This window comes from Malaya genurostris, chromosome 2 (genome assembly GCF_030247185.1).
Source record: "Malaya genurostris strain Urasoe2022 chromosome 2, Malgen_1.1, whole genome shotgun sequence".
In the NCBI taxonomy this organism is placed as follows: domain Eukaryota; kingdom Metazoa; phylum Arthropoda; class Insecta; order Diptera; family Culicidae; genus Malaya; species Malaya genurostris.
The window spans coordinates 55,303,900-55,319,025 of NC_080571.1; the positions used below are offsets into that span (position 1 = coordinate 55,303,900).

At 46.6% G+C, this 15,126-nt stretch overlaps 1 protein-coding gene across 13 annotated transcripts in view; it reads right to left on the reverse strand.

The window, feature by feature from the left end:
- LOC131427270 (spectrin beta chain, non-erythrocytic 5) overlaps positions 1-15,126 on the reverse strand; it is a 335,003-nt gene that overhangs the window by 8,415 nt on the left and 311,462 nt on the right. For 12 of the 13 annotated variants that reach the window (XM_058590298.1, XM_058590299.1, XM_058590300.1 and 9 more), the window contains 5 exons: positions 10,301-15,082; positions 10,095-10,240; positions 9,858-9,920; positions 5,887-6,001; positions 66-5,822 (listed from right to left, as the gene is read on the reverse strand). In XM_058590298.1, coding sequence (XP_058446281.1) covers positions 66-5,822; positions 5,887-6,001; positions 9,858-9,920; positions 10,095-10,240; positions 10,301-15,082 — 10,863 coding nt within the window. The remainder of the gene's footprint in view (positions 1-65; positions 5,823-5,886; positions 6,002-9,857; positions 9,921-10,094; positions 10,241-10,300; positions 15,083-15,126) is intronic. The other variant, XM_058590296.1, reaches the window with a different exon arrangement.

Consider the following 15,126-nt stretch of genomic DNA (forward strand, 5'->3'; position numbering starts at 1 on the left):
TGGATGGCGAAAGGGAATGAAATGAATTAGCGATCTACGTCTACAAAAGGAAGTAAAAAACTCACCTTCATTGATTCATCGTAACTCATGAGCTGCAGATTGGGAGGCAAAGCGGCATGGAAGGCAATTTTGTTAACCCACTCGTTCATCGAGTCCCTGGATCCGGTTAGGAACAAGAATTCCGATCCATCCAGAAGTACCAGTCGGAAGACGTTCTTTTTCTTCGTGTAATCCTCCGCACGATCACACTTTGCATTCAGGATATTGACTGGGGCGGTCGCAGCCTTTTTCTGGGCAAAATCTTCCACGTCCTTGAAGAAGCACAGCAGCTGACCGCACAGAACGGTATAGAATGGTTTCCATGAACGCACCGGAGCCTTCTTTCCACCGGATTGCAGTTCATGTTTCCGTTCCAGCATTCCCTGAATTTCCACTGGAGGCAGATCAAATTCGGCGGGTTCATTTCCACGTTGATTTTTTCGGAAACTTTGAGCTCTTCGCCGGGTCGTAAAGGATGGTGTACGTTTGGCCGGTTTTGGACCAATCTTCATACTTTCGGCTCGTTTGATGTTGCCCTCCGAACCACGTCGTAATCTTTCCTGTAGCATCGTGGCGAACGAATTAGACTTCTGAACGACCGGAGATATTTCCGCAGTTTCTCTCGAGACGTGAATTTCAGGTGTAAGGTGACTAGGAGTAGTTGACTTGTTAGGGGTAGTATCGGAATATCCATTGACAACGGATGTGCCGACGTCGTGACGGCGACGTTCCTCGGTAATCCGCTGTACTTCTTTTTGCTTCAGCGCTTCGTGACGTTCCCGTTCTACTCGTTCCTTCTCTGCGATTCGGGCAGCCCGTTCTGCTTCCAGTTGCTTCTTGAATTTCTTCTCCAGCAATGTGATTCGTTTGAGCGCCAGTACCTTCTCTTCCTGAGCGGCTACGGTTTTCTCGAAATCTTCGTGCTTCCGGATTAGATCTTCCACCTGGGCAATGGATTCTCCAAGTTTAGTTTCCTTCAGCTGCACCTGTCGGGAAATGATCCAGTTTTCGATAACTTCGGCATCCTTGAGGAACAGCTGAGTGTCCAGATTTAGTTCGTAGATCTCTGCACGCTGAACAATGGTGTTGTCCAGTAGGCGTTTCCTCTGTCCCAGGATTGCAATCTTTTCCTGAATCTCGTTAGCAAGGAAGTGTCCATCCTTGATCAGTTTGGTTCCGGTTACGTAAAATGTATCGAATGCTTCATTTCGTGAGTCAACTTCCGTTCGATGTTCCTTGATCTTGCCGATAAGCGCCTCAGCACCGGCAACATCCTTGGCCAGTTCAGGTGCCGTGATTTGAGCTAACATTTCATTGATCCAAGCCATCAAATCTCGATACTCATCGAAGTAGGCTTGCAGTTGTTCGGCTTGCATGAGTTTTTCCTTTCGCTGGTAGGTCTTTTCCTTCAACTCGGACCATGCCTCGATCGTTTCGTCTCGCTTCACTTCGATGTGTTCTTTGGCATCGGGGAAGGTGTCACCCAACTTTTGGGCTTCGGTTACCACGGATTCCAGTTGTTCTTTGATAGCCCCAAGCTCCGCTTCAAAGCTTTCGTGCGTCCGAACCAAGGCCTGTATAGTTTCCAGATCGTGTCCATAGTCTTCCGATAGAACAGCAGAAATTTTCTCATTAATCCAGCTGATCGTTTCATCGGCTGTGCGATCGAAGAGGTGAACCTGTTTCGCACCCGCCAAAGCTTCCTGTCTAGCGATGACCAAGTCTTTCAATTCCTCCCACAGCTGTTTTGTCTCGTCCCGTTTTCCTTTAATAATGTCTTTGTTCGGGTTACCCTCGTTCAAGAGTGACTTTCCTTTGGCCACACAGGCACCGACGCGTCCTTCGTTCGAGTTCAGATTCGACACGAACGACTCGAATTGGGCCGTCAGCTGCTCTACATGTTCAACGTCCGTTCCGTACTCTTCCGACCCTGCCGTTGTCATTTGCATTTCGATCCACTCCTGCAGATCATCGATCTCTCGGATGAACTCGTACAACTTCTTCGTCTCGGCCAGTTTCTTCTCACGTTCCGTAGCCAGTCGGGTCAACTCCTGGAATTGATACTGTATCTTATCGTTCTTGGTTTTGATCTTATCGCTGTCGAAGTGTCCACGTTCCTGCAATCCCGATGCCAGTTTATCGATCTTCTCGACAGTCGGCCGGAAAGCTACCAACTCCCGCTGCAGTGCGTCCAACTTCTTCTGCAGTGAACTGGCCGAGTCCTCATCTTTGCCGTAGTCATGCGAAGAAATGATCGGTTTTTTCTCCCTTAACCACGACTCTGCTTCGTTCGCTTCGGCGTAGAACTGCTGGCTTTCCACTGCATCCAATAGACGCAGTCTCCGGACATTGGTCAAATTTCTTAGATTGATCAACTTCTGCTGCAGTTGATTGGACTGTCGCTCGATTTGTTCCACTGCGTAGTGATTTTCCCGAATCATTTGCTTTCCGCGTTGGATAAGTGCGGAAATTGTGGGTTCTTGTGAAAGAATTTCCGCTTCCAAGGCTTGATGTTTCTTCTGTAAGGTCTGCACGGCTGTCAGGCTATTGCCGAGGTCTTTCGATGCAGCCAAAGGTTCCTTTTCGTTCAGCCACGATAGTTCGTCTTCGGCATCCCGCAGGAATTGATGAAGCTGAAGCGAATCTTCCAGATTGTCCCGCCGGATGGTTGTCGGTTCGTGCAATGAATGGTACCGTTTGATGGTCAACATTGTTACTTCGTGAAGTTCGTCCTTCAGGAAGTGATCGGAAGCGAGGAATTTGTCGTCAGTGGCTTTGATTTGATCACAGGTTTCCAGGTGATGTGCCACATCCGCTTCTAACATTTCATGTTTTTTCAGCAGATTGTTAACCGATGCCAGATCTCTGCCGTAGTCTTCCGAAGACAACTGTAGTTCAACTTCATCCATCCAGTTGTTGAAGTCCTCCAAACTACGCTCGAAGAGTCTCGCCTCGTAGGCCTCCGCCAAGCGATCTTTTTTGTCGCCAGATGCTTCCCGAAGTTTCTGCCAGTCTGCTTCCAAAACGTCCAGCTGTTCTTGGACTAGGGCCTTAGCATAGTGATCGGCATTGATGAGGGATTCACCTTCTTCAATAATAGCCGAAACACGGCTAGAGTTTGCTCCTAGTTCGGCGTCGAAGGCTGTATGCTTTTGGATTTTACTCTGTAGATTACTGGGTTCACGATAATTTTCATCCAGGGCAACCTGCATCTTTTGCGATATCCACTTTGCGACTTCATACAATCCACGGAGGAATTGCTGCAGTTGCCAGGATTCTTGGAGTTTCTGTTTTCGAGCTGCTGCGGAGGCCAAAAGTTTCTTCTTCCGGGCCATAACCGAACACAGTCTCTGCTTGATGACATCGGCTTCAAATGGACTTTCAGCCAGTATTTCTTCCGAGAACTTTTCCAACTCATCAGTTCTGCTAGCTGCCAGTAACTTTTCGAATGCTTCGTGTTTTTTGATCAGTGCTTCGACAGCCGTGAAAGACTCGCCGAGATCGTCATTGTTCAGGAAGGCTTCCTTATTGGCTAACCAAGCTTCAATCTGATCTGCCTGTTCCTTGAACTGTTGCAACTGATGGGCCTCCTTCAGTCCACGATCCTTACCCTTCCAGGAATCATGGAGGTGTTTGTTCAAGTCTTCCAACTGCTTCAGAGCCTTCTCGACGTAATCGTTCTTGATTCCCTTTGCCTTATTTTCCGTTACCAGCCGATCTCCATGTTCCTGCAATGCCTTAAATACTTTGTCTCGTCCGTCGATTTCGGCCTTACGCTCCTGATGTAGTTGTATCTGAGCCTGACATTCGCTGATCGTTGAAGGATTCGAAACCGAAACCATCTTCTTTATCATATCATTGGTCCAAAGTTCGAGCTCCTTTACGTTTGCCGTAAATTTGTGTGCGGTGTAACCGTTTTCCAACGCATTCGCTCGTTTCACGCTAGCTTCCTGCAGGTTATTCCACTGACGTTTTAAATCCTCCAATTTCTCCTCGATATTCACTGCATTGTCGGGATATTTCTGAGCTAGAGTTGCGGCTCTTCGCTCGTGTTCTGCAATCTTCTGCTGAACTGCCGTCATATCACGCTGCATAGCATCCTGTTTGCGCTTCAGCGATTCAACGGCATTCAAATCACGACCAGTATCATCCACACTCATTGCCAATTGCTTCTCGGCGATTCTTTCTGCCGTATCATCGATGTCACGATTGAACACGTGGATTTCGTAGGCACCGTCGAGCAGTTCCCGATACTTGTTCAATGCTCCCTGCAATGATTTCCACTTGTTGTTGAAATTGTTTCGTCTCTGTTGAACGTTTTTAGACTCGCTCGGTGCTTTATCCTGTGTCAGCAGCTTATCCGCCAGCACGTTGATGGTCTTGATTCGTTGGTCATCTACCCGCATGTCGGAATCAACATCGTCGAGCTTCCTCTTGAGAGCATTGCAATGCTCCAAATCCCGTCCGGTGTCACTGGCATTCACCATCATCTCCTTGTCACGAATCCAAGCCTCCAGTTTGTCCAGTTGACTGTTGAATTCCAGAATATCTTGAGCTTCTTCGAGGCCTCTACCGCGTGATATGACTTCCTTCAACAGAACCTTCCACGAATCCGTCAACTTGCGAACCTCTTCCTCAATCTCCGGTGCACATTGATGCCGTTTGGCAATCAACGTCTCCCCCTTCTGTTTGACCTCTCTGATGCGACCTTCGTTTGCAGCCACCTCCGCTTGGAACGCTTGATGTTTCTGCAACTTCTTGATTTTATCTTCCATGTTTGTCACGTCCGCGAAGCTGGTTGCATCCGCTTCCAGCTTCTTCTGTTTCTCGTTGATCCACGCTCCGGCCTCAGCACAGTCTCGTATGAACTGAGCGTACAGCAGGGCGTTTTGCAGCTTTTGCCGTCGGAGCGCACACAGCTCCTTGATCTTCTGTCTTCGATCGATAATTTCTCTCAAGCGTCTTCTAATGTTTTCACTGTCATAGTGGTTCTGCTCGACCAGCTTTCGACCATGATCCTGCAAAATTGCCACCTTCTCGTCTTGCGTTTGAATCAACTTCTCAAATGCATCGTGCTTCTTGACCTGATCCTGTACCACCTCAACCGATTGACCAAAGTCTGAACTTGACAGTGCCGCTTCCTGACCGCTGCTCAGATTGTCAATCACCTTGGCATCACGCATGAAACAGAACAAATCAATTTTCTGCTCCAGAAGAATCTTTTTCTTGTTATAGGCCGAATGCAGTTTGGCTCTTTCATCCAGCAAGGCCGAGCACTTTTCTTCGACTTCCGTGGCCGCGTAGTGCCCCGTCTGCACCATCGAATCGCTCAGCTCGTTCAGATAGCGGAACGTTTCCTCTCTTGCCTCGATCTCTCCGTAAATAGCGTCGTGCTGAATCTTCAGTGCCGTTGCACCGGTAGCATCACTGACGTGTTCCTCCGCTTGTAACGTAGCTCGTAAATTCGTCGCCCAGGACATCAGATCACGTACCTGCGTGAGGAAATGTTGCAGATCGCAACTTGCCTGCAGCTGATCGTTCCGCAGTGCGGACTTCTCTTTCAGCACATTCCACGCTTGAATGACGTTTTCCTGCTCGACGGCAATAGCCTTGGCGTTGTCCCCGGGATATTTGGCCTGCAGACGCAGTGAATCATCCACCAGGAACTGCAATTGGGCCTCCAGAGCGACCAGTTCGTTCTCGAAGGCCTCGTGCTTCCGGGCCAGTGCCAGTGCCGAATTGAGATCCTTGCCCAGCTCGGTGGATAGGACAGCGTTTTTGTCCTGTTGGAAAATTGATCATAAGTTAATATGTTGTCAGTGTGAGTTTCCTTGATTGGATTCCTACCTGTATGCGGAACAGCGCTTCCGCGGCATCCCGATGGAAGCGATGAATTTCACCGGCTGCGTGCAGTTTTTTCTCACGGGCTGCCAGCTGTTTTAGCAGATTTTGCCAGCTATTGCTGTGGATGCGAGCAAATAATTACAATTGATTAGTAAATATCTAACGGAAGTTATCTACGGAAATGATTTGTAACAAAGACTACGAACAGTTAGTGAGTTGAAAAGTTTGATGTTAGATTAATTGTGAGCTTTGAGTGAAATGAAGACTTGAATGATTGAGTTGAAATATGTTGATGAATGATTTTCATAATGTTTGTATAATACTAAGTTAAATTAGTCCCATCCACCTGTTAGAAATTTTCGTATTTTCTGTTCGCAGCTGACATCTATCGCGCTTTTGAATGATACAATCATGTTAGAATATTTCTGCGTCTTTTGTGTAACTAATGCAGTACAGAATACAATGTTCTGCGGTTGCAGACTTATTACATATCTGGTAATAACATTGCTCAAATGGTTTCATTTTTGCCAACCAGTGGAAAATCGTGTCCTGCCATCAGTCGGAACGATTCTCATCAACTACCGAGTTATGAGAGAAGCGGGCTACTAATCGGTCTAGACACACTACAAGTGTAACGGGAAATATTACGCGATTTAATATCAGCAAATATCTCAACTCGGTTTTTTACGAAGCAAAATTCATACAAATTTTCCGAATATTAGTAAAAATCATCATTACCGTTTGCATTTTATAAAATTAAACTAAAATTGTAGATTTTTCATAGGTTTATCTTCACCCGCACTGACGAAACTACTCATGCATCATCAATCCTAGTAACCCATGAGTCAACAGCAAAAATTGACAACTCTATCAATCGAACTGGTTGGAACAATGAAGCAACTCCGTTCAGAAGTGTGTGCATTCAAAGAACGACATTCCGACGCGTTTAAAACGGTGTTCGTGTGAACCTCCGTGGACACTCGTTCCGGCGTCTACAACACCTTGGCACTATAAGACAACAATCAGAGCATCGTAAGAAAGCCCCGTCCAATAGCAAAAGAATTCGTAGGGCCGTACCAAGCGGGATTTATTGGAGCCCGCGCCACTACGGATCACATATTCGCGATAAGACAAGTACTCCAGAAGTGTCGTGAATACAACGTACCCACGCATCACCTATTCGTTGACTTCAAAGTGGCATACGACACAATCGATCGAGAACAGCTATGGCAGATCATGCACGAATACGGTTTCCCGGATAAACTGACGCGATTGATCAAAGCAACGATGGATAGAGTGATGTGCAACGTCCAAGTATCTGGGACGCTCTCGAGTCCCTTCGAATCTCGGAGAGGGCTACGGCAAGGTGATGGACTCTCTTGTATCTTGTTCAATATTGCCCTGGAAGGTGTGATTCAAAGAGCGAGGGTCGACACGAGTGGTACGATCTTCCGAAAGTCCGTAAAACTTTTTGGCTTCGCTTACGATATTGACATTGTAACAAGTAACCTTGAGAAGATGACGGAAACCTACATCCGACTGAAAGCTGAAGCTAGGCATATCGGACTGGCCATAAATGCGTCGAAAACAAAATACATGAGATGAAGAGGCTCTAGAGAAGAAACACTACGTCTCCCACCACGAATATTGATAGACGGTGACGATATCGAGGTGGTTAACGAGTTTGTGTATTTGGGCTCACTGGTGACCGCCGACAATAACACCAGCAGAGCAATACAGAGACGTATTTTGGCAGGGAATCGTGCGTACTTTGGACTCAGGAAAACCCTTCAATCGAGAAAAGTACGCCCCCGCACGAAATTGACCATCTACAAAACGCTTATTAGACCGGTTGTTCTCTATGGCCACGAGACCTGGACTATGTTTGCAGAGGACCAACGCGCCCTCAGTGTTTTCGAAAGAAAGGTACTGAGGACCATCTATGGCGGAGTGCAGATGGAAGACGGAACTTGCAGACGGCGTATGAATCACGAATTGCAACAGCTGCTATGAGAACCACCTATCGTACGGACAGCTAAAATCGGACGTCTACGATGGGCTGGGCATGTCATAAGAATGTCGGACGACAGCCCAGTGAAAATGGTTCTTGAATCTAATCCGACTGGTACAAGAAGAAGAGGAGCGCAGCGAGCAAGGTGGATCGATCAAGTGGAGGGTGATCTCAGAAGCGTCCGTGCCTTGAGTGGCTGGCGACGAGCAGCCATGGACCGAGTTATGTGGAGACGTATTCTTGATGCAGCAAAGGACACCCCAGGCCTATAGCTGTTAGGTAAGGTAAGTAAGAAAGCCCCGTTCCGGACGGCTGACGACCCTGAGCGACAAGAATCTCCAAAGGAAGCTGAAGAGAAAGACCGAAGGAAAAGTGGCTACATTGCTGCGTGCATTTGTCTGGAAGGTAGATGCAACCAGCCAAACAGTGAAAAAGTACCTGGCTAACATGAACATACATGTCATGAGGCAGGAGTCCAAGAAGTGATTCGCCAAGTCCTTGTCTTCGTGACCTACGTTGTTCGCATTATTTACATTTGATTGTATCTGTCAATTGATTACCTCAGTTCCCGTGTGCTTTGGTTGACATGTATGGCGGAGTTGTTCTATTTGTCTTCTGAGTTCCTCTCGTTTACATTTTTGGAACAAAGTAGAGATGGGCAATTCGTTCTCGAACGGTTCAAAAGAACTAGTTCTTGTGAAAGAATGAATGATCAATGGTTCTTTTTTCGAAAACGGTAGTTCTCTAATAAGAAAGCATCATCAAGAAATCTCAGTTGAAAATTGTGCTACCTTTTTTTGTTAGCTTAACCTAACTAAACTTCTCGTTTAGTCTTTGCACAAATATACCAACTATCAATCAACTTTGTCTTTTGTCTTAGATTTAATCGTATGTCTAGAGATGATGGTTTATAGAATTTTTCTCTCGCCTCCCGCTTGACTAGACAAACCTGCTCACCATTATTGCACCACCAGAACTTTGGAGGGTGAGTATATTTGTGTTTTGCAATTCCGTTACATTTCCTTCACTTCTTCATATCAAACTTCAACTGAATTCTCTTTTCTCAATTTTTCTATTTCCTTTCTTGTTGTATATATTCTTCTTTTTTCTGTATATATTCTTTTTTTCCTGTTGCTGTATATATTTTTCTTTTTGTTCTCCTCTGTCTCTAATGTTATCTTCATGGCAATATGATTGTTTATTCCACTCGCGGAATCCAATATTTTCTAGGATAGTGAGATCACTTGCCGTTGGTTTCCGATTTCATTCTATTGGTATGCAAGTCTTTAATCCATTGTTCATCAGAATCATTTTACTCGTGTCCATCGACTTCCTCTTCATCTAAATTTGAGATGAGATAGACTGCTACTGAGATTATATTCAATTTTGACGTTTTGATTGCTACTGTTTGTGTGTGTATTGAGGGAAAGTAGTTGTATTGGTTGATAGTTATTTCGAAGCCGTTCTCTTGTGAGTTGAGTATCCAGTTGTCTGTTGTTCTGGTAGATTGTATCTGTTCTCTTGCTCTTTAACTTTACCCGTTCATTTACTCATTTTTTATTTTGGTTATTTTCAACATCCTTCTAATAAAAATGGTACTATTTAAAATCCGCTAAATCACGGGTTTCATGAAGAACAAAATTTAGAAACTGTGCACTTGACCGAAAGAACCCGAATGATTGCTCCGCATGAAATCAATCTATCTCAATTTAACTTATTAAATTATTTTCGGTTTTCCCTTGTGGTTGTGTTTAGAAAATACAACTGCAAGATTGGTTAACTATTCTCAAAAGCCAACTAAATGAGTTAATTTGAAAAAAATTCTCTTAATTTGAAACATGACCAACAATCACCGTATTATGAACTTGAAAAATGAAGTTTTGCAACTGATCGACAAAAACCGTGTACGTGAAACATTGATACGAACGAACGACATTCATATGCGAAGATTGTTTGCGTTTACCGAATTTGATCGTGACGTTCAATGACAGCCAACTGAGCCTCGGTGTAGGCTGGCTTCTTTCCTCTTTATGTCATGAAAGTCATAAAAACAGCAGAGAACATCCCCGATAGCATGCAATAAGGAAGTAAAATAGAAAATAAGAAATAAGAAGAAATAAAGATCAGGAAAGAAAGCAGAAAAAAAAAGTTGCCACTTAGAAGGTACTGCGCATTCACAGTCCTATGTTTGGAAGCATACCTCAATTGTTCTTGGCGCTTCTCGATGTCGGCCACGTAAGGGCTGTCACTGACGATAAGTTTCTTGGCGAACTCCTCGCACTGGTTGAAACGCTCCGCACCGACCTCTATGCGATGTTTTAAATCGTCAAATTTATTCTTCAAAATCTATAACGAAACGAATACTTAAATTTTATTGAACGAACGTCAACAAGATCCTAAACTTACCAACAAATGTTCATAATCGTGACCGTAGTCCTCCGAGTTGACGGCCTGTTCCTGTTCCTTGATCCACTGTTCCAGATCGGCCGATTCCATAAAGTATTCATGACGGTACAGGCTTTCCATCAGACGAAGTTGCCGCTGGGCGGCCAATTTCTGAAGGGACTTCAGCATTTTCTCGATCAGCTGCTGTTTGGAGGCAATCGTTTTGCTGTCCGGGTGCTTTGAGGTCACCATCGCCGAGGCAGCGTGGCCCATTTCCGACACAATACCGGAGTAGGTGTCCAGTTCCAGTTCGATTGTCTTGTGCTTGGTTAGCAGTTTGGTTGCGGAATCGCGATCCCGTCCGTAGTCCGTGGAACGCAGAACGTTGTTTCGTTCTCCGAGCCACGTTTCGATTTCACCGGCTTCCGAAAGATACTGCTGAGCTTTGAGCGACAGCTCCAACTTCTTCGAGCGCTCCGTAGCCTTACCCTGAAGATCAGTCCAGGCATGGTCCAGGGTGTTGCAAAGTTCCTTGACTTTTGCCGTTTCCGGATGCTTCTGACTGATCAAACTCTCCGCTGAGTTGAGTGTTTTATTGATCATCGGTTGATGTCCTTCAATTTCTGCCTCCAGCTTCTTGTGCTTCTTATACAAACTTTGAGCCTGATGCAGATTCTGTCCAATGGCTTCCGAACTGGCAGCCGGCAGATGTTCGTTGATCCACTGCAATTCGGCATCCAGCTCAAATACGAACTTATGAAAGCGAAGACTTTCCTCCAGTGCATCGCGTCGCTTAGCTGCCGGTCCTTTCAAGTTAGCAAACTGATTCTGAAGTTTTTTCGTCTCGTTCTTGATATTATTGGCATCGAAGTGACCCTCATGAGCCATTTCCTCGCCCGAGGTTACCAATTCGGCAATCTTCTGCTCCCACATGCTGATGTCGTCCTCCAGAATTTGATGTTTGTTCATCAAATCCTTACAGCTGCGCAAATCGTTGCCGACTTGTTTGCTCTGTAGGATCGAATCCAACTCTTCGAGTTTACTCTTAGCATCCTCGATGTTGCGGTTGTGTTCCCGCTGCAACGAAGCCTGCTCCAATCGTCGTCCCTTCTCCAGGGACGACGAATTCAATTCCTTCCATTTTTGATTCACGGCCGCCAGCATTTGCGATACCTCATCGGCTCGGTTGTTTGTCTTGATCAATGCTTCGCCTTCCTTGTTCACCGTCCGAAGCTGTCCTTCGTTGGCACGCAGTTCCCGCTCGAACGCCCTGTGCTTTTGCAGCTTTCTCGGTAGATTAGTCAGATCCTTGTAGCTTTCATCACCCGCGATCCTAGCTTTATCCGTTAGCCAACCATTCAAATCGTCTACGTCGGCACAGAACTTTTGGAAGTCTTTGGATGCCTGTAGGGCATTGCGACGCTTCTGGGCGAGGTTCTTGACCTTTTCGCGGCGGGCCAGAACTTGATCACGCCGATCAGCTATGTAGCTGGAATCGTAGTGATTGTTCCGTATCAGTTTGTCGGCACTATCGGAGAAATTTTTCAGAATCTTGTCCTGAGCTCCGAGGGAATTTTCAAAATCGGTATGTCGCTTCAGAATAGCTTCGACGTCGTCCAACGAATCGCCGAGGTCACCATACTCCAGGTACGCTTCGTGGCTTTTAGTTGTGGCATCAATTTTATCAGCTTCCCGATTGAAGATCTGCAGTTCGATACACTGCTGCAGTTTCTTTTCCTTGGCTTGCCATCCCACGTGAACGGCTTGCTGTTCGGTCGCCAGCTTCTTGATCAATTCCGGAACATCAACAAGACTTGGATTGCGCTGTTGGAGCTGATTGCCCAACTTGGCAAGTTGTTGGAACTCGTCGTCGTGTGCTTTGATCTCCTCGGCGAGATCGTTGTGTTTCTTCAATAGGTTTTCCGCTGTCTCAACATCCCGGGCAGTTTCCTCCGCATTAAGTTGGTTGTGAACACTTTCGATCCACGCTAGCAGTGCCTTTGTACTGTTCGTGAATATCTGTTGACCAACGGCGTTCTCCAGCCGAGAACGACGCTCCTTCGCCTTCTCTTGGACCTTATGCCAGAGTCCTTGTATATCTTTTTGCTTTTCGGTGACGTTATCTCGTTCCGATGGGTAGGAGTTTTTAACCGTGTTTCCGAGTAGATTAACTCTGCTGACCTTCTCCTGAACCGGGGCCAGTTCTCTTTCCAAATTTTCGTGACGTCTTTGTAGGGCCTGAACAGTTTTAAGATCGGGTCCCAGTTCGGCCGTATCCAATTGTGTCATTTTCTCGTTCATCCAATCGATAGCTTCTTCACAAGTGCGATTGAACAGCTCTACGCTGGAGGCTCCCTCCAAATTCTTTTCCTTCTGACCCTTCAAGTAATTCAGATGTTCCCACATCTGATGAATTTGCCGTTGGCGTGCCTTCACCTTATCCAGCTGCGAGTGTCCCTGACGAACAAAGTCCTCCACATCGGAATCGATGGCTTCGACACGTTTCGAAGAAGCAGACAAATCTGTGAGGAAGGTTTCGAACTTCCTCTTAGCGGATTCGACATTGTCTTTCGGATCATCCGTGCGAAGCATTTTCTCCTTGTCTTTGATCCACTTTTCGAAATCGTCACATTCTCGGTAGAAGCGGAACAGACAAATGGAATCCTCCAACAACGCACGTCTTCGTTCGGCCAGCTCCTGAAGCTGATCGTACGTGCTGTTGATGTGCTTCTGACGTTTGTCAACACTATCGTTGCTGTCGATCGTATCGTCGCCGTCCGTTCGCCGTTTCACCAATGGTTTCACCTGACTAATCTTGGCCGGTCGAACTCGTTTCACCGGAACAACCTGCTTAACCAGAATAGTTTTCTTCACTTTTTGCATTACTTTTACTTTTTCGGCTTTCCGGATCAGACAGGGCACCGGACGTGCTTCGATTTCTTTGACGTAATTGGCAGGTACGAATCCTTCGGCTCCGTCCAGTTTCCGTACATTCCACCAGTCGGGATTGGTTTTGTTTTGTAAAATCATAATCTCGCCTTTGGCCATCTTCATTCCTTGTCCGTCGAACGGATAGAGGGCGCGAACATGCGGCAGTAGCTTATTCTCGGTGACAGTTTTATGTTCCAGACGTTCCACTGGTTCTTCCTCCCAAACTTCCTTCGGAACTAGACGTGTTTCATTCACCCATTCTTCCTGCTCTACTTCTTGAGCAGGTTCCGGTTCCGCCGATAGGTCCAGCGTGCAGATACCTGCTTTGATCAGCTTATCTGCTTGCTGGTTAAGGTTCAGTATATCTCCGGAGTAGGCGTTCAATTCGCCCTGTAGATCACGATGACGCTGAAGAAGAGCTTGAGCGGACGGTTCGTCCACACCATAATCGTCCGAGGCGACCAGTGCCATCTTTTCGTTCAGCCACGAGTCGGCTTCGTTGGCGTCGGCATAGAATTGATATGCTTCCGCTGCATCATCCAGTTGCCTCTTCCGTACATCAACCAGATCCTCCAGCGCTTTCCAGTGCTCTCGAAGTGAGTCAATTTTGGCTTGCACATCGCTTCGTCTCGGGTGTTTGTCGGCAATCAGTTTCCGACCTGCTTCTTTGATTTGTATCGTTTTTGGTTTGCGAACCTTCATTTCGTCTTCTAGGGCTTTGTGTTTCTGCTGCAGCGACACGACAGCCCGTAAGTCCTTGGCCGTGATTGCGGCCTTACAGATGCGTTGTTTATCCACCAACCATCCTTCTTCGTTTTCGTGGTCTTCTACGAATTGATAAAAGTCACGTGCCTCGTCCAAGCGGGCCCTTCGTTCTGCGCTGCAACCCTGCAGCTCCTGGTAAGACTGAGCTAGTTCCGCCAGTTTCTGATCGACCTGGCTGGTATCTTTTGATCCTGTTTTCTTGAATGCCTCACCCTGTCGAATATATCTTCTCTGGGTTTCACCCAATGTGGTGACTTGTAGTTCCAGCAGTGAGTGTGCCTGTAGCAGTTCCTCCACTCCCAACAAATGCGGTCCCACATCCTCGGAAGCGAATTGAACCTTCAATGCTTTAATCGTACCCATCGTTGCGTCAATCTCCCGTAGTAAATTCAACAGACCACTCAACTGTGACAGCTTGCTCTTGTGATTTTCCAGTAGTTCCAACAGCTCTTTCCATTTGTTAACAACTTCCGCTTCGCGATTCTTAACCCGCTCTTTGCCATGATAGTTTTCGTTGTGTAGTTCATTGCACATGTCCGTGAGGTCATTGAATCGATCCGATCGCGCCAAAATGTCCGCTGAAATGGCTTCGTGCTTTTTCACCGTTGCGTCCACCTGCCGCAAATTGGCTCCGTATCTCGGATCCGACAGCACCTGAATCATCTCGTTCAGGTAGCCCTCGCGTAATACTGACTTCTTTTCAAATTTGTAGTTCAATTGTTCCAGCTTCTCCTGGCGCAGCAGTTCCTCTCGCAGTGCCACTTCCCGGTTGTGTTCGGCATTCTCCAGCGCACGCCACGCCTTCTCGATGTCGTTGATCATCTTACCTTCCTGGGGTGTGTAGTGAGGCTGGTTCAACGATTTCAGCAGTGTATTGACGTGGAAGTACAGTGCCTCGATCTCGGACCGTTCCTTGTACTTGGGCGGTTTCTCAACGGTACGGTACTCCTTGAAGGCCAACAGCTCACGCTGTATGCCTTCGACGGAGTTGGGAAAGTTTCGCTTCTCCAACTCAACCGTCTTGGTCCGGATCCAGCTGAGCAGATCGGTGATCAAGTTTTCAAATTGTACCTTTTTCTTGTCGGCATCCATCAGTTTGTTTACAATCTGTTCCGATCGATGGGGAACGAGTTTGAAGTGCGATTAGAATT